Below are 20,250 nucleotides of genomic sequence, written 5' to 3'. Positions count from 1 at the left end.
AAAAAACAATGGAAAAATGATCAGAGCACTGAAGGCTGAAAATAAAGCCTCAGTGTCCACTGATATCTCTGTTCTTTGAAATTACACTCAAAAGTATCAAACGCAATGCTTTTGTTTCCTCTCACATCAAAAGACTTCTTATATTCACCAAAAATGGTCTCTTTCTCAGAATTTAAAAAAAAATGTATTTAACAAATGTATCCAAATATGTGCTAAAGAGGTTTTTTTTTTCCCCCTCTTTTTTTTTTTACTAAGAAAAGATCCCTGAATAAACAGCAGGATTATTTCACAGATGCGTCTTGGACTGGTCAGCCGTGACTTCAGAACATCAATATCAAGGCTCTCCACTGTGCCAAGCCCTGTCAGATCAGGCAGCAAATGAACAAACAGTACTTCTGGAATCTAGTGGAATATTCCAGAACAAACCTTTACCAATCAATAAGAGCAGGAGTCACTACCTGACAGTTACGGTTCCTGCTGGGCTGCAAAAGGAGGCCATTTCAGGCAGGACTGTTCTCATCTCCGGTAAGATTTAACCATTGTCTCGAGAAGCTACTTTTAACTTTTGTAAAATGGCTTCGTTCAGGGGGTTTCAACTAAACCTTGGAGCAGTTCTCACACACATTTGACATGGCAGTAACAGTAAATAGATACGAATGGCAGAAACTAGGGGGTTAAGTACACAATGAATCTTCGTGAATCCGAGTTTGTGAGGTAGCAGCTGAAAGAGGCAAACCAGCGACAGTGACAGAAAGAGACACAGGAACAGAAGACTTAGCTTCGAACCCCGGCTGGAGGACATCCGGTCCGGTCGGACAGAAACTCACTCCTGCTGAAGAGTTGACCGTGGCGTCACCAAAGATGAGCCCAATCCGCAGCCATTTGCTCGTCACGCAGGTGAACTCCACGCAAGTGTGTGTGTGTGTTCCACCGCCCCACCGATAATCACGCACGAGGGCTGGTAGGAGGTGAAAGGCTGCCTGAACTAAATTAACTTTACTCTTGAATTGGACTTCTTTTTGTTCAGTTGCTATTTATACCCCCCCCCCCCCCCAAAAAAAAAAACAACTTTGCCATCGAATAAAATGTTAAGGTGTGTTTTGGAAACAGCACCAGCCAGCCAACAAATGAAAAGAGAACATTTTGTATCTTGCTCACAGTGTATTTTTCTTTTCTTCTCAATATGGATACATTAGATAATGTGCTCTGAAACATTGGCACTGGCTGGTGGAATGGGATTAATCATTTTTCTCTCAGAACCCAAATAAGATGTCATGCTAAACCTCAATCCTATGAAAGAAACCCTGTTTACATTGTTCTGGCCTTCTGTTTGTGGCTACTTAGTCTAGCTTCTGTTGCACTTTGACACTCTCAAATCATCCAGTTCATATTGGATTTATGTTATTTATCTTTGACCTTTTGCACAGATCAGAAGATTCCACCTTTGTGCTTTTCATTCATGGGCACAGACAGATTACAAACACACTCACACACACACACACACACAAAACACTTAATGTAACCTTGCATCATCAGACTTGGAGTTTCTAAATGGTAAAGAGATTTTTTTTTTTAAATCTAAATTTGGACATGGGGAACATTCTCTATTTCAATAAACATTTCAGCCTCAGTCCAAATCTATTAATACTCACTTTTACACTGCCAATAGATCCGCTTGGTGTGTTTGACGTTGACCTTGACGAGCTCAGTAACACCAGAGTGAAGTGTCTCTTTGAGACAGATCTATGTCTGAAACTGTTGACAAGGCCACATTAAACTGCACTGCTCAAGGATAGCTCAGTGGTAATTTTTCAGGATATTTTATTCTTCCCATACTAAGTTTTTTTTTTTTCCCACCTGCTCAGTAAATCTGCTCCACCAACTGAGGCCTCAAATAAGGTCAAAGCATCAGCAGACAGACAGACAGACCAGCAGATTGTCAGATCTTTGCTTTTCTATCCTTCATTTATTACTAGCTCTGCATTTGTGGTTTGATTTATTATTTCATTTCAGTAACAGCACCTGCCACTTTTGAGAACTGCTGATTTTAGAGGCGGGACTCCCTGGTTTTAAGCCTCCTTTCCTCCTCCAACTGCCGCTCAGGTTTAAACTGTTGCCTTCCTTGAATTTGAATGCAGTTCGAGCTTTGAATCCCATATCATGTACATCTGAAAATAGGCAAAAATAGAGCCAGTTGTAATTTATTGCTCTTAGACCATATTTGAACTAGAGCTCCTATATCCACCTGTGTTTTATCAATGTTTTGACAGTTGCCTCACTATCAGATGGATTCTCTAACATGTTGTGTCTTTTTCTGTTCTTGTGTTGTGTTGAAGTCAGTAGATGGTGATAAGCTGCAGGCCATGTTTCATTTGTTTTCCTCCTTTTTTCTCATTCCTCCTTTTATGGTGATTCATTTGATTTTCTGTACAAAGAGATGAGGGTGAGAGGAGGGAGTCTGTATGGGTGGCTGCTGCGGTAACACAAGGTGGGGATTAGATTTCACAACCTGCGAATATGTGATAAGGGAATATGGAGTTTATCACGGCTTCAGAACTTCCTAATACACACGATATTCATAGTGCAAAACAAATCCTACTAGACTCCACTGTTCACAGTTCTTTCTTCTTCTCACTTTAATTCTGTCAATCGTTTATCTTCTTTTTCTAAACCAACAGGTTTTACAGCGAGAAAAAAGAAATCAGAGCAGACGTAATTAAATTAGGGATATTACACTCACAACAAACAACTAACTTTTTTTTCTCTTCTAATGGAATTGCTGAGTATGGGAAGTCCCTGAATATTTTTTATTCCGACTTGGAAATATCACGACAACCATAATATTATTCACAATAATTTCCTTTATAATTATGCAATGTTACTTTCCGTTCTGCACACAAACTTTGTTTTAAAAATATTGACTTTTCCTGTCCATTGGGCATCAAATTGGCTTTATTACAGCGATGATTAACCTCATTGACCGTTACTTGCTGAAGCTTTGAAATACAGAGAGAACATAATTCTAATATTGTAGTTTTTTTTAACTCAGATGAGAAGGCTGCGTTTGGAAACACAACGTGCCATAGCTGCAGAGATAATCAAAAATGTCCGGATTGTTATTTCTTGGTACAAAGAATCATGGGATTCAAATTAGAAGCATCCTGAATTTTTTTTTTTTATTATTTGACAAGTTTGTTTGTTTTTTGCAAGAAGGTGTTGTCTGTTCATTTCTAATGCTGGAAGACTGTCAGTGGCTTACAGACAGCCAATACGGACTGGCTGCATGATGTAGATTACGCTCATTCTGCAGGGAGAGAACAATCTTAATGGGGAACTGGGATAATCAGTTGTCAGTCAGTGTTTTAGTGTTTGAATGAACACATTTTCTCCAAAGGAGGCTTCATGTTCCCACTCAGGCTGTTTTCATTCACTCAACTTGGAAAGGAGAAGTAATGCACAAACCCACATCATCGGAACCACAGGCAAGACGTGAACTGCCCTCTTTTTTTAAATACTACGTATATAATCCAAACTATGATCTTCCTCTAACGAAGTGCTTTTTGGGTTTTGAACCCACATTCAGCCCACAGATCCCTGAGATCTTGCGAGAAGGGCCTTCTCCATAACCCCCGATCGACCTGCTGTTGCGACTCCACGCTTGTGGAACCAGCCCCCTTTACAATTAAGCAACGCCCCCTCCATCTCTACCTTTAAATCATAGCTTAAAACCACCTCTACACCCTGGCATTCTCCCCCACCTCACTATCTTACCTCCCGTCGTTCATACTGCGACTGCTTTTTTAGATGTTTGTGAATTCTCTGTCCTCTTATTTTAATTTCTGTTCTCTTACATTATTTCGTTTTCGTTTATTCATTTAACTGCACGATGCACAGCACTTTGGTCGGTGTAAACTGTTTTCGGTAGGAGGTCTGTCATCGTGATATTCAGAACAATATATACCCAATTTCAAAAAAGCCTGAATATTAGTTTTACATTGAAAATGTTTAGAGCAGCAGCATAGTTGTAGCACTGAAGTTTGTCACTTCCGATGCTGTTTGTGTGTATAAACCTGACCGACTCCTGCTGTCGAGCCGGGAGAGAGAGAGACAGTTAACAGGCCATTTTTTTCTCCTTTTTCTATGTACCTTAATGTTTTCAGCTATATCTTTCTGAATCATCACCGGGCACGAGAAACTCTGGCAAAGACAAGTCATGCTGTGCCTGTCCAAAACAATCTGTGTCACACCCAGCAACAGAGATCAGATAGATGCTCTGAGACTCGTGAGCCATGATGAGTCTCGAGAGGGAGCAACTGAGACACCGGGCAGAAAGAGCAATAAAAGTCAGCCGATGAAAAAGTCCAGTGACTGTACTGGAGAGGCACTTCAGCATTTTTAAAGCTTTAGGAGAATTGAAGAGAGAGGAAACTTCCAGTCAGAATACAGTAAGTTTGGGTTGTATGTTCTGGGGAGGGGAAAAAAGTGAGAAACTCCAACAAAGACAGAAAAAGAGCCTAAGAGGACATATAAAGTAAATTAAGAAAAAGAAGTATGACAGGCTGGATGTGCAGACTGAAAAGAATTCAGAGGAAATGGGTGAGATCAAATGGAACGTAGAAGGCAATACTGTGAGAAAATATATCAATGCTTAATGGGGCTGAAGAGAATATTGTTGTTGACCACTCAAACGTGTCTAATTCTAATGATTTATATGCCAACTTTTATGTATTTCGAGGGATCATATGCTCCTTCATGGGAGCAATATTAGGCTGCTGAAAATAACTTATCAATAAATATTGACACTGTTGTTTTCTAGGTTAATTAAACGAGATACAGTCTTGTCAGCAGCACCCGAAATGTAACCAGGCTGCAATATAATTATATAATAAAATCGTTGTTTCCATTCACCATCAGGTCTGAGAGTTTTATCTACGGTTTTATTTTCATTCGAACATTTCATCAGATTACACAGATTTAAAGGAACAAACCAAAATTATAAGTTCCAAAGGAACCTGTCACTGTTGTGTTTTTCGAAACTTAACAGTTTTGGGGGGGATACGGTAAAAAGCCTTCCATAAATAAATGTTTTTAAGTCTATTTTTAAAGCCTTGAGAAATGTAGAGGAGCAATTTCACTTTGGCCACTAGGAGCAGAGCAAAATCTACGAAGTTTTTGACAACAGTTCGCTGGCAAGTTTTATTTGAATTTATTTTCCCAGCCAAATTAGGAATGTAAATCAAGCATTTGCTGTATAGTTTATGTTTTATTCTGGTTTCCATGGAAGCATCATGTTTATCCTCTCTCCTCCACATTTATCTTCTCTTTGGTGATTTAAATTTCATATTTATCTGAATAACTAAAAATAGTTTGGGCTCAGCTTGATAACCTTCTATTGCAGCCTTTTGAACAGTTCAAGTGCCGTTTATGTAAAGTTATATTTGTATTTATGGGCATAGTGTTCTTTTATTTCACTTGTCTTGCAAAATCAAACAGTGTGTCAGGCTGCACTTGAACTTTGAGAAACTGCCAGTAGAATTTTAAAAGTCTCCTTCTGGAATATTAATACATTTTTCATCAGGCATGCCAAGAATTTGTCTTTTAGATTGACTGTACGAGGCAGGCACCCACTTTGGGGATTATTCTGACCCGTGCCACAGAAAGTGAAGGAAAGACATTTGGAGAAATGCTGAGGGACAGAGCAAGAAAAGCCTTTTTAATTATCAGTCAATCCTTGTCAATCTCAGATGTTTGAGGCAATGACCCGTCTGTTCAACAGTGAGTGCAGGTGATTCAGACTGACAGGATTCATAAATATACGGCAGGTTTAAGATGTGAAGGAAGATTTTTGAAGCATTCCTTCAATGATATTGAGCCAGATTCCAGATCATGTTTCTTTCCACAGGGTCTGAGATGGACAAGTGTTCCATCCATCCGATGTGGGCAGCATGACTCAGGGGTAGAGTGGCCGTCTCGCAACCGAAGGGTCGCTGGTTCGATCCTCCATGACCATGTCGAAGTGTCCTTGAGCAAGATACTGAACCTATAATTGCTCCTGATGACTAGGTTGGTGCCTTGCATGGCAGCCTCCACCATCAGTGTGTGTGAGTGGGTGAATGAGATGACACTGTAAAGCGCTTTGAGTGCCGCTATGGTAGAAAAGCGCTGTATAAAATTGAGTCCATTTACCATCCATCTGAGTGACCCCCCCCCAACTCAAAAAAAAAAAGAATTTGTTACAGTTGAGGTGCATAAAATGAGCAATAATGAGCATTTTTTTAAAAACCCATTAGCTTCAGCATTGCCAAACTGGGCACGTTCCACTCATTTGTGCCAATTTTGATCACATTTGACCATAACATATCATTGGGTAGTCACACAATTTGCATACATTTAGATATTCATTTACTGACCTGACAACCCAGCACTCCCTTGAAGTACTCGTGGCCCCCTGTGGGCCCCACCAGTACATAAAACTCTAATTCCACAACTGCCTTTCACATATTCATTCCTAAGATCCATTTTTCATCTAGATTATTGGCAACTAAATCAGACTACTGTCTGCACACACTGTCACACATCACATCACACATCATACAACTAAGCATGGCAGGATGCCAAAGAACACGTGGTCCCTTTGTCCACACATACATGTCCGAGTTCAGGGATGATAAACTGTAAGGGATCAATGGGTTGCTACATTCGCTCTCTATCGAACTGGAGTGCAGTTAGCTTCCTCTGCTCCAATTTTCTTTTGAAAAAACGTGATCAAGTAATCTATTTCCTCCCACTCGGAGGCTTGGCTGTGGTCAGTCACGGAAGCTCTTCCTTGTTGCAGTGGGTATAAAAGCTTTGTGTGTCTTATCCAGCTGGAAAGCAATTATACCTGAGAATATTCACACCTTGATTGGAGATGGTAGGAAATAGCACTGAATAATTTTTTGTTTTCGTCACTTTAGGTCCACACAGCCTTATCACAAACAATTTAGATTCAGATAACCTGTAACTTCAATAACAATTTAAAGACGCAACAGGAAAAAATATTTTTGAAAGCAAGTCGAGCTGCTTATTTTAGTCTGTTTGTTTGCCTTTTTCTGCTCTCTGGTAGCTTGTCAAACCCTCAGACAAATAAAATCCGCCCGGTTTTCTTCTATCACAATTGATTAAAGGCACAGACCACTAGGAAATCCTCTTACATGATGGGAGAAATGATTGCCAATACTAGAAGCTAAGTGTCTTTTCCAATTTTCAATTCCTAGTGGTCCCAGACTGCATTGACACGCAACACAACAGTTTAATTTGACATGTGTATATATTGGTCTTTTTAGTCTGTCTCAGGGTGGATATCTGGTGCTATTGTCAGTATTTTCAAAACTGAGTAAACACTGCAAGGTTCATTTCAACCAAACAGAAATAAGCCATGCACAAAGCCATCCTTCATCGAAGCCCAGAATCTCCCTCCTCTCTTATGTCCTTTGTTGTTTTACTTTAAATAAAGCACTCCATAAATAAACATTACTCAGTGGGACAACACACCAAGGAGTAACCATCATGGTACGTCTGATGAACTAGAATAAAATTGCATTATTAACAAAAATAAACTTCCCAGTAGGAGACAAACGCTCAGAGTTGTGACTGTGTGAAGACTGTAAAAAGGAGGCTCTCTGCTTCATTGCAGATAATGGCGCTGACATGGTGTCAAACATACCTCCCGGGGGAACTGTTGTTTCTAGGTGTCACCAATGACAAACTCCCCCTGATAGTCTCTCCTCGGTGCCTGTGTGCGGGAACATTCGTGACCTTGCATGTTACTTTTTTACTCGAGGATACCCAGCATAGTTTTTGGTGCTATGCGGCATTGCAGTGTATTTTTATTTCTCTTGTGTGTGTGTGTGTGTGTCTGTGTGTGTGTGTGTGTCTGTGTGTCTGTGTGTCTGTGTGCGCGCGCTCCCTCTCAAACAGCATGCTGCTCTAAGAAGATAACTTCTCTGCACTAATAACTGTTTCCCCATCTTTTGTTTCCTCTGCTCTTTAGGAGAATCTCTGCAAACACTTGGACTCTACAGGCCCCAAACAAAACACCAGCTGAGTACAATACTGATAGAACCCTGCAAATGTTTCCTGCACTCCTGATACTTCACATCGAAGCATCTTTAACTCTTCTGTTTGTGTCTTATCTACAAATGTGGGGAGCCAAACTGAATATTTAGCAAACTTGCAATTCTGCTGACTGTTTTTTTTTCTTTCTTTCTTTATTTTGTCAAATGCACTTTGAATTGTCTTGTTGTTCTCTTAGAATAAGAATCCATACAAGTAAACTATGATCTTCATCAAATTATTTTTGTCCCATCTAAAATGTGCTTGTTTTCAGTATATCAGCTGCTTTTTGCTCTTCGCTCAATCAGTTTTGATGACAAGCAAAGATGTACCCTTCCCCAACATCATATAAATCTACGAAAGTTAAGATTTACCCGTCCAACGGCAGTACATCAAAGGCTGCCACCTAAATGTCGCGTTATCTGGGTAATAGTGTCCATCCAGCAATAGGAGAGGTGAGCTGGGCTAAACTGATAGAATCAAATAAGAATAAGGAGCAATGACTGTCCACCTTCCTTTGAAGAGAGAGCGGTGGCGAGAGGAGAGGCACCCGCGGCACTCTGACTAAGTTAAAACTCATTTACTGATAGATGGATAAGAAACGCGCTTTGACTGCGGGAGTCTTGGTTGGGGTATTAAGTGCAAAGTTATAGGTGCTCAGTTTAAATTTGATAGTTCAGATTTATTGGAGGCAGGGGTGGGGTCCAGCCACGGGTGTCACATTCAGAGTTGGATCAGTACATCCTCTGTGCAAACAAGCAGACATGAATTTATTCTTTCGTCGTTACAAATTTCATATCATTTGATACTTGCACATGCACAAACATGTGGTCTCTAATGCAAAAATGTCCCCACAAATCAATAAATATAAATGTATTAACATATGTAGCTCCTTTGGATGAACACATTTACTACCTTACATGTCAGATTTTTATTGTAGCTTCAGTACAGACTGAATGACATAATTCCTGCATCTCTTGGCCAGTGGGTCTTTCAGTTGAGATTAAGAAGTGAATAAATTCAACGAATCTTCTTAATTTCATCCACACGAGTCCTCCTCTGACTGTACAGAAAACAGGATCAATACCACTTCCTCATGCCTCTTGCAGGAACCTTGAGTGTGTGCTGATATAGATGCTCCTATACTCCTGTCACATTTTATCTCTACATATCAACAAAAACCATGTTAGCCAGGTCCCAGTCAGTTTATTTATATGCATACTTTTATTCATCGCTCGATCGCTCGGTTTCTTTATGTTAAAAATTCAGCTCAGCTAAAAAAATAAATAAATACTGTGATTATTGAAAACTTTTCCAGGCTTTAATTAACTATCTTTTTAAACTGATATTGGTAGTGATAAAAAAAGATGTGGTAATGCCCCCGAATGGCAAGAAACAGCATCAAAGCTGTTTAGTATCTAAAAACAGTCTGATGTTTAAGTGATTAGTGTTTTCATGCTGAACATTATCCAATTATTATTTGGATGGATGAATTCTCTTTTTTTGAGGGGGGGGGGGGTGGAGGGGTGTATGTCAACAACGTACTCTGCCACTGAAGTTCTTGATAAGGACCTGATTACAACCTGTATCAATCCTGTAAAATTCTGGAAGCTTCTACACATTTATACACTTTATCAGATTTGCTGGTGGGTTTCATGCATGTTGAGTATTCTCTTTTCATCCCATGTGGAACGTCAGATGTATGATTGGATTTTACAAATGCCCCCGAGAGCACCGAGAAGGAATGTGAATCATCGTGTGAAGGATATGCATCATTTTGTTACCTTGCACAGTGTTACAAGTCAGGCAGATATCATCTCGGAGGCAGGCGTGCTTTATGATCACGGTCCTCTCTACAGCAGCTTCTCTCTGGAGTCACCCGAGTGGAACTGAAGTTCTCATGCACAAGTTAAGTTAGCAAGACAAAGCTCATTAAGAAACAGTCTATCACAGCCTGCTGCTCACTTCCAAACATCTCCCGCACATTTCCCCTTCTCCTCTATTTTCCCCTTGTCGCTACATATAAACGCACGCTGGCCTGTGCTCACACTGACATGCACAATTTTAATCTCATTTCATCATTCTTGCCCCCTCACCCCCTTATTTTTCTTGCACCATCTGCACTTGAAATGTGGGGGATGTATGACATTAGATCTAAAACGGGCTCCTACAGCTGCTCTTATCCGTCATCTCCCAGGGCGCCCCCGTGGATGCTTGGACTTAGAGAAAGAGAGAAAGGACATTTAGGATATCTGGCTGAATTGGAGCCTTCAGACTGTAATGAGTTGTTGGTTAAGCTAATGTAACAAAATAATAACCCAGGGGCTTTCGGACACTGCAGACATCTACCAAGGCCAATAGCTCTCACTCTTCTATTATCTGCAAATCCACAACTGAACCATCGGGGTACAAATTAAAACCACAACAGATATCGCCAATGTTTATGCTTTATTCTTTCCATGACATCAGTGACAATGTAGGAAAGATAATGCACCTAAAATACCATTCCATCATGTTCCAGGGAATTAACCTCATCTTATCCTGCTAACAGAGGAACCAACCATCCAACACCCACTAAAACATAACCTCCCAATGTCTGAATCTCTATTCAGAACTCAAGTATTCTTATGGATACATCTGAGCATTATTGTCAGATATTTCAATGTAGATTCGGAATTCATACATTCATGTCTTCGTGAAACAGTTGCCTGTGCAGTATTGAAATGATAAATACAAGGATTTTTAGAGCGTGATGCGGGCCTCCCCAGGGGCCCTCCAGACGATTTGAGGGGAGATTCAGTTGAACGGAGGTGAAAGAATATCAATTATTCAGAGGACACCTTGTTAAACATACTAAATGTATGTTAATTGCTTAAATTCATACTTATCCAAAAAAAAAGTAATTTTGAGAGAAAGATAGTGTTTTTACTACTTTAGAAAAATCAGAAACTTATACATTAATCATGACTGTCTTTGTGTAATTGGTGTCTTCTGGAGTATGTAAATCAGCAATGGCTAAATAGTCGGGATCAAATCCCTTCCAACCAGAAACAGAAGTATAAGTACGGGGAGAGGTAAGGAGGGTGGGATCCTGACACAAGTGCCCCGACTTTGGCTAAATTTACTGTGAATGTCAGGGTGATCATTTAATTCAGGCTACATGACTATTAAAATGTGCATCATATAAGTGTCTGTAAGAGTTTCTAAATGCCAAAATCAAGTGCTTCATAATTATTCAGATCATAAGCTGCTTATTAGACTTTCCAATTCCACCACTTACACAGCACTTCACAATGTAAAAATGACACAGGGAAAGTGTCATTATCACCCAGCAAAACATCATAACTCATCGTTTAAATGTAGTGTTGATATAATACTTGTGTAACACTAGAACAGAAAGAGTTTCTTTTTTTAAATAATAAAACTGTATTTTAATAACTTCTTCTATGACACAACTGAGTCTCTGTGCTCGGTCTCTCTCTCTCTCTCCCTCCCTCTCTCTCTCTGTCACTTTTGTGACTGTTTTCCTTCTGCTAATCATGCGACAGATGCTGTTTTGTGTCCACTCTCGTTTGTTTGTTTTTCCTGTAACTTTCTGTGCCCAGCAGTGTCTGTTTAACATACAGTTCAATCCATCCTTTCAGACGCTGGATTTGTTGCATCTGGATCGAGCTGTCTGAAATGGGTGCAGATGTGGACATTCTATTGATGGATGAATGCAAGTTTTATTTAACAATGAATACAAGGTTTCATACATGAATGCTTTCAAATGTTGAGTTAGCTGCTCTCTCACACACTTCTCCTGCGTTCAGAACCTGCCGTGAGTCTCTACTCTAAATGTCCTGTCTTTTATTGCTGTCTTTTGCTTGTTTTTTTGGGGGTTTTTTTGTATTTTGTTATGTGCCGTTTGACAGTTTCTCCCTCCTGCCTTCATCTTGCCAAAACTGTGTATTCTGCTGATTGACGTCTGCGTAAAACCCTTCCTCATTCCAGGATTACTATCACGAGTCAACTCCCAAGTCTGAGACTTGAACAGGATCTGACCTTTCTCCATATTTCATAAATCAACATCATTATGGATCCTGTTTCGAAAACACCAGCAAATGCAGTGGTTGCTGGTAAAGCAATGATAAAAAAATCTGTATTAGACTTCTTTTTAAACTGATACATCCGGGATTCTCCAGTTATACAGCACCTTCCTACCTTAGCGGTACTCAAAATGCTTTACAATGTCACTGATGTGGCCAATTTACTTATCATCACCTTCTTAAAATAATTGCCAAAGTTGTTTTTTGAATAATTTCTTTGCGCTTAAATCAACCCTTTATAATGTTTTGTCTTCAGTTTTTTTGTTTTCTGAAAACCTTTTTTTAAAATGACTTAGGCACTTATTTTTTTTTTTAATGACAGTCGCTTATTTAATAAGGGTTAAACGTTAAATAAGATTTGTAAACTGATCCCATATTTAATGTTTCATTAAATGTTTTATGATAATAAACATAGTATTTCATATAGTATTTATGAAAATACCGCAATATGATCCTTCCCTGTCCTCTGATATAAAAGCAAGTTGAACACAGAATGTCTTTACCTTCAACTCTTTTTTTCTAGGTACAATGAAAAGAGAAAGAAAGAAAACAAACTCCGTGTGTTTTCACTATATTTCTAACAATATTAATCCAAGCAGTACTTTTGTAAAAGTGCAAGCAATAGAAAAGAGAAGTGTGAAGTCAGCCAGAACAGTTTCAGTGAGAAGAAGAGAAAAAAAACAACAACATTTGATGTGAAAGTGGGTGAGATAAGAAACAGTACCAGACTGTGCCTTCACAGGTCAATAAAACACACACAGAATATTGCCACCAGACAGTCTTAACCATCACACGCTTGGGTGAATCTCAGACGAGAGAGTGAAAAGGAGAAACAGATCAAATATTTAGACATATATGACCATATACTCTGAAATGAACGTCCTAGTTTTGTGGCCCCATTTAAGATTTTGGTCAAGTTCAAGTTTCTCTGTCCATGGTGCTAACCCCCCCACCCCCCCCCCCCCCCCCACCACCACCACCACCACCACCACCACCACCACCAAGAGTCGTTTCAGGCAGCAGCAGGACCGGGCTGATTTTATGGTTTATGTAACTTCTTTGTATTTACAATGGAGGACACGAGCTCGGATTCCACAACAGAAGCGCGTGACTAAATTAAGATTTGTGTTTGACACGGCTCCCCAAATCCTGCGTGGTGCGAACACACACACACACACACACACACACACAAACACACACACGCACCAAAAAAAAAAATAACCCTCTGCTGAAAATCAATGACACGCTTTAGTGCGGAGAGAGAGAGAGAGAGAGAGAGAGAGAGAGAGAGAGAGAGAGGCGGGGGGCGGTGTCTGGTGACTGAGGAGGAGGAGAAAGCTCCCACTCTGCTCGTACTCTCACCTCCCGTCTTTACCGTCAATCCTAGAAGCAGTCCGGTGCTGCTAGAGTACCCGGAGCTTGGACTTATTTTCCTCCGGGAGTCGGAACTGGACAAACGAAGTATCCCAGGTAGGCATAGCGCCGGTGGTGGTCGTTTTCGGGCTTTGTCAGAGTAACCTAAATTGGACAGGGGGGAACATAGTGCCACATTTCACGGTGCTGCTGCCGCTGCTTCCGCTGGAGGAGAAAGCGGAATGAAAGCCAAGACAAAGCACCGTGGGGGCGGCGATTGTGTTGACGCCGCTAATTGCTATTTAAATTGGCGGAGGGGAAACTGGTGAGCTCCCATCTGCAGCCGCGACAACTCTCCAATGTTTATAATCCGATTAGAAGCCAGATCCGCGTTTGATCATCTTCCTCTCAGTGTGAACGTAAACAGTGGTTGGTTTTGCAGCTTTTCTATTAATTTCCCATCATTATTCTCAGCATAATGCCACACTTCTGTGTCTTGTAAAGTGTCCTGTCCTACTTGGCTGCACTTTGCAGAATCCTCCCCTCTTCTCTCTCTGTTTCCTCTCACTCTGACCTGACTCACACCCTTCTCTCCGGGTTCGGTCTCTCTGCTTTTTGCTTTCAGAAGATGTTCTTCTTCCTGCTACCTGTCGTGGCTCTCTTGCTGAGCAGAGAAACCGCAGTCTTCGGGAACAATAACGACAAATGGCTGAGCTCCGTGGCTCAGTACTCCAAGGACAGACCCTGGAACCGATTCAGAGATGTGAGTTATCTGAGAGGCATAAAATCAAGCCAAAAGGGGCATTATAATTAGCTTCAGTGTGTGTATGCGTGTGTGTGTGCGAGAGAGAGAGAGAGAGAGAGGGATCACTACGCCCTTCATACACCCTGTGAGTACTTGAGCATTTGCCAGCAGGCATGATCCACCTTGTAGAGACTCAGCTGGATTGTCTTGGGGTGATTGTTTGAGGTTTTGGTCATGATGACAAGGTCCTTTTAAACATTTAAGATATCTACTCAAGAATGCACTTAAGCTTTGACTTGGACTCTTAGAAAATCACTTTTAATGTTCTTATTGGAAAATAATTGCCTGTACAGCATCAGTGTGTAAGGGGTCATTTATGCTCGCTGACTAGGGATGCAAGAGTTCTGCTTGCCCATTTTTCAGTTTGCATCGCAGTTTTCGGTTTGAATTTTTTTTGCACATCAAGGCAAAAAAAAAAAAAACCTCAAGAAATGACAGCAAAATGCAGAGACCCACGGCTCAAATGAAATGAAGAAATAAAATAAAGTCGCTTCCATGTCTTGCTGTCGTTTGCTGTCACCTGTACTCGTCTCAGCGAAGGAAGATCTGACCAAGCCCGGTGAGATCGTCCATATCCTCAAGCTCAAAAGTTCAGTTCTGCAGCTACATCTGGAACGCCTGCTATCTAGACCTACTATGAGAATTTAGAAAGTAATTGAACCAATCAGGAATTTGTTGAAACTGCTCCTTAACTTCAGTGTAGCTCCTGATCCATTCATACTGTAGATGACATGTAGGCTGCAGCGAATGGAACACAGTTTTAAGTGTAGTTATTGCAGAATTAAAGACAATAACAGCAATTAAACGACAGGAGTAGCACAACCAGATTTTCTTGGCCAAATTTGGCACAAGTGTGGCTGAAGGAGCTTGTCTATCAAGGCGGGTGCTCCACCCCCTTTTATTGTAGTTTTGCAAGGAGGGGATTCAACCAACTTTTGCTCTTTTCTTTTTGCCACCGTTCAGCTGTTTTGTCGTTGTCTACCTCTGTGCCTGGGACTAGATAACATCACAAACTTGTGTATAGTTTTGTACTTACTTGCACAACCTCTGCTATTGGCAATTTTTCAAAGTTTTCTTTCTTTTTCTTTTCTTTTCTGCATCTGTATCTAACGTTCAGCATGAAAAAGCCTTTCCAGATCTTCAGTTGTGTTGAAGGAAAGCTCCATTGAACCATTCATTATAGGTGAGGTTGATGTTTTTAGATTTTTCAAATTGTTCAGCTATTTGAAATCATCATCTCCAAAGTCCCTAAATATGCAGAATGTATATTGTAGATACTGTGAGATGAGTCATGAACACAAGGACACCTGACACTTATTACTCTCATCTTTTCGCGATTCCAAAGTGCAAACTCCTCTCGTGCAGCTACTTGCTTGTGATTCCCTAAGTGGTTTTGACACCTCCTTGAGTTCTGGTTAACCATTTAAGTGCTGGAGCCAGTTTATATACCAGCACACTTGATTTTAGATATTTGAGTTCATGCTAAAATAAGCCCTTATTTTAAATGCTATAATTGCGTCCTGAATTACATATTCCCTCAGCTTTAGCTCTGTTGAGAGAGTGATGGTGTTGATAGCGTAACGGCTGGCCTTCCACGTTGATACGTTCCTCTTGACCGTGTAATGCTGCTGCCTACGAACATGTTCTCCAGAGGTTTCAGCAGAGTTTGGCCTTATTAGAGCTGGCCTTCCCCACACACTGGAGCCATGATATGACAGCTAGTATTAGTCTTGTCTGTGTACACTCAGCCGAGGCACGGCTACCTGCTGTCTGTGTGTGTGTGTGTGCATGTGCATGCGTGTGTGTGTGTGTGTGTGTGAGAGAGAGAGAGAGAGAGAGAGAGAGAGAGAGTGTGGCCCACCCTTGATTTCTCTCTGTGGTCTCCTGCTCAAATGAAACTCATTAACGGTAAATTGTCAGCAGAGGGTGGAGGACAGGATTGGATATGAGAGGAGGGGACAGGAGGAGCTATGGATAGGGGAAAGGCTGTGACATTTATGTTTAATATTTCATGCAACGCTCCTAACCAAATGAAGGAGCTGCTGTGGTGTTTCTGTGTTTCACGGTGTGTGTACTGTTGCTCGTCTTCCCTATCACAGAGAGAAACCTGCTGGTTGTAATTTGTCTCAAGGCTTTCTTTTCCCTACTGTGTTTTCATCCCCTCACTGGCTCCCTCTGTCCCTCTCTGGTACAAGACGCCTTAATATCATGAACAGCAAGACCTTACATGAGAGGGTGATTTGAAAATATTTCATTTTTCTACGTTTGACTTGGCAGAAGTTTAGTTTGTGGAAATCCCTGATGAAAGTGGACATTTTTTGAGAAAACTGGTCAAATTCTAACTCATCAGTCAATATGTCGGTAGGCATTAATGGTCATTGATATCCGCAGATATTAGTCTCTCTCTCTCTCTCTCTCTCTCTCTCTCTCTCTCTCTCTCTCTCTCTCTCTCTCTCTCTCTCTCTCTCTCTCTCTCTCTCTCTCTCTATCTATACATGTGTATATGTAGATATATGTATGTGTTTGTATATGTGTATATATATGTATATATATGTATGTATGCAGTATTGGTGTGATGGCTGACAATTATGTCTGCCAGGTTTTATTCAATGATATTCTTCGTTGTAATTATCTGTTATTTATAAGGAGGAAACAACCGGTTAATCCTAAAAAAATGTTGGAAATCAACAAAAATGTGGATTGTTTACATGTCTTTTTGAGTTTTTTGAAACCTCATATAAACTTTCATACAGACAATATCAGTGTCGGTAAATATCAGCCAAATGAGTTGTAAAAATATCAGCATATTGGAAAAAAAACAATATGTGACTGCTGCTAGAATCAAACCGAATACCATTTAAAAGCAGCATGTAGTGCAGCCCTGTCTTCGCTCCCTCTTGAAAATGTGTCTTTTCAAGTGGATCTAATCTTTTATCAGAATCTGCACTATAGCAAACAGTTGGTACATAATTTGTGAGCTGTTTGTCCCTTCTTCTTTTTTTTTAGCCATTGTTAGTTGCCACCAGCTTAACTGAAGACACTAATTTGTGAGTACTTGTAGGGCAATAGACACTTTTTGAGTGAAGTATCACTTTGCACACATAAGGATCTAGTGTGTGGGGTAACAATTGGTCATCCACATCCACACAGAAAGTCTTGTGACACTTGGAGCAGCGGATGTTTTTACTGAGGCACAAGATGAACTTACAAGCCCAAGAAGTTGTACAGAAAAAGGCAAAGCAGGTATTGGTAAAGCATACAGTCCAAGGCTGTGAATAGGGATTTTGACAGTAACAACCTGGTAGCTGACTGAAGGAAACGCAGGTGTATATATAAAGGAGCGGAACTAAATTCAACCTGGAGACGGGATGTGGAAACTACGGCGGGAATTTTTCACAAAGGCAAAACAGTGAAACAAAACTGACAGAATATTACAGGGATGTGTAAAAGCTGCGAGACCACTGCTGCTCACCGTCACACAGATGCTGTCTCGACCGCTTTCTCGCTATCGTTGTACAAGTAGCAAAATGTATGCATAACGCATAAAACATGATAAATATCCTGATGCTTACAGACTTGATGAGGAGAGGATTTAGGTCCGTCAGCTTGTAATACTCTAGTGGAAACTGTGATTCACTAGTCTTGCGTTGTACTATCTGACATGCCTCCAAATTTATTTCAAAACCACCTGACACCAGGACTGCAGCCAAGACTTTATTAGATCCTTCTGGCTACAGTTCATGCAATGAACAAGACTTTGTTGCACAGTATACAGACACCTGCGGTAGTAAAGTGCTTGGTGTAGTTCTATACTGTTAGAGAGGGTGGCTTCTCACAGAAATTTAAATTGTGAAATATACATATTTTTGTGAGATTGTTTTCTCCAGTTCACAGCTTTCTGTTGCTTCTTTGAACAGACTGGTGGAAACCTCGCTCAAAAATATGCATTCGCAGGAAAATAATATTAGCATAATGTAACTTAATGTGCATATTTGATCATTCAAGATGCCTTTATCCTCCTCTTTGTGTGGGTTTAACATGTGAACTACAGTAAGTTTTGTCTCGTCTTGTCTGTCACTACACTGCTCTGGCTCTCCTCAATTCTCATCAAGTCATGAACTCCACATTTTCAGCTTCTTTCTTCCTCTCATTTTCTTTGTCTCTGGAGCTTTGAATGACCCTGTGCCTCCTCAACCATAACTCTCCCTATATCCAACCCCCACCCCACCCCACTCGTCCCTCACCATTACTCCTCCTCTCTGCTGTTCCCCTCTGCCTGCCATGTTTCACTCTGCATCCTTGTTGGTGAGGCGCTTGCCCCCTCCTGCATATGTATGAGCGTATATTTGTAGACAGGCAAGCAGGTGCACTGGTTTAGTGCAAGTATAGGTGGTTTATGTTGGAGGGAAAAAATTGGGTTTTATATTTTTACTTTTCCACATAAATAAGAAATGACAGGTATTCTTATCTGTATACTGATAAAAGCCCAGAGGTGGGCGCGGCTTATCCCATAAGTCATTTTGAACTAAATTTATTACAGCTTCACAAATCACTTCTTTTTCATAATCATGAAAATAGAGGAAAAATATTAGTGACCAATTTTCTGTACTAAAAAAAAACAACTGGACAGAGGAAATTAATGGCTTGTAAATAATAAAACCCCTGAGCTTTGTTGTAAAAGAAATGTAGCTATCGGTTTCCAATGGTGGGCGTGGCTTAGAGTGAGCATGGGACTGTCGGTGTGTTGTTTTTCAGTGTTGCAATGATCAGCTGTTTTCAGCCTAGAATGGTGTAATATGTTTGTGGAATAAAGAAATGGCTTTGACTGGAAGTGGCGCTGCACAACCATGAGTGAGCTGCCTGTGACAGTTAATGGGACACGGTCAGTGTTCCTGCAGCTCACCTGAGTGATTGGAAAGAAGAGACTCGACCGAAGTTCCCTCATAAAATATAATTCAAATTTCAAGGTTTGACAGTTATATTTTTCCCATCTTATTTTCTGTACTTTCTCAAATATGGATTTATGGTGTGTCCCAAATTGCGCACTTCCATGCTACATACTTAAAATTTTCAATTTGAGAATACTAAGCACACTATGGAGCCTATCAGTCATTTGGTGAGAGGCGGGGTTCACCCTGGTGGACAGGTTGCCGATCTGTCACAGGGCTATCAGGTGCAATTAGGGGCTCAGTATCTTGCTCAAAGATACGTCAACACCAGGGGAAATGAGGATTGAACCAGCGACCCTTCAGTTGCTAGACAGCCACTCTGCCTCCAAGTCATGACGCCCCTTGTTTACTTCCCATGAAAAAAAAAAATCTGGTTTACTCATCACACTCAACACACTCTTCAGTTTGCCCCACACTTGACAACATTAGTGTTGTAGCACTGCACGGAAATGATGAAAGTCTGTGGAATTAAATATACTTACAGTACTTTTTGTTGTCTTCATTTCTTCTGACGATAACATTTAAACTCACATGATTCCAACCTCAGTTCTGTCCCCCAGGGCATGTTGTCTCCCATGGTAGACCTCCTCTTCCACAGGAAAAAGTGTAACTGCTGCATCGTTCCTTGTGCATTTGTATAAATGTGTGCCAGTGTCATGTTTGTTGATGAACATGGTCGGCAGGATGAATGAATGTCACTGATAGTCACACTCCTGTGCATGTTTATGTGTTTTTTTTTTATGTGTGTGTGTGGGGGGGGGGGGGGGTCGTGTTTTGTGTTACACCATGCGGTTTGTGTCTGTCTCCTGGTGAGAATTTAAGGTTGCCATCTTTTATCAGCACTATTCTCTTTTCAGAAATGACAGTCTCTCTGGGACTGCCAGTCAAAGACCCCGCTGTCTTGCTTTATGAAAACAGGAGTGTGTGTGTGTGTGTGTGTGTGTGTGTGTGTGTGTGTGTG

The 20,250-nt window shown here is 40.7% G+C and overlaps 1 protein-coding gene and 1 long non-coding RNA gene across 4 annotated transcripts in view; both read left to right on the top strand.

Moving 5' to 3' along the window:
- Window positions 1-348: 348 nt before the first annotated feature.
- Window positions 349-8,876, top strand: LOC147251049 (uncharacterized). The gene is made up of 3 exons (XR_015119039.1): window positions 349-525; window positions 5,903-6,063; window positions 8,033-8,876. It is a non-coding gene; the product is annotated as an uncharacterized LOC147251049 (long non-coding RNA).
- Window positions 8,877-13,493: 4,617 nt separating this feature from the next.
- The window catches only part of spock1 (SPARC (osteonectin), cwcv and kazal like domains proteoglycan 1), a 99,756-nt gene continuing 92,999 nt past the window's right edge, over window positions 13,494-20,250 (top strand). Inside the window, exons 1-2 of one of the 3 annotated variants that reach the window (XM_086221542.1) lie at window positions 13,494-13,652; window positions 14,161-14,298. In XM_086221542.1, coding sequence (XP_086077668.1) covers window positions 14,164-14,298 — 135 coding nt within the window. In that variant the 5' untranslated portion in view covers window positions 13,494-13,652; window positions 14,161-14,163. Of the gene's footprint in view, window positions 13,653-13,854; window positions 13,965-14,160; window positions 14,299-20,250 lie in introns of those variants that run through there. The other 2 variants (XM_086221543.1, XM_086221544.1) reach the window with 2 other exon arrangements.

This window comes from Aulostomus chinensis, chromosome 13 (genome assembly GCF_037954235.1).
Source record: "Aulostomus chinensis isolate RoL2024-O1b breed Wild chromosome 13, RoL_Achi_v1.0, whole genome shotgun sequence".
In the NCBI taxonomy this organism is placed as follows: Eukaryota; Metazoa; Chordata; class Actinopteri; order Syngnathiformes; family Aulostomidae; genus Aulostomus; species Aulostomus chinensis.
Note: the sequence above shows the minus strand (reverse complement) of the source record. Positions and strands in the feature narration are given on the sequence as shown.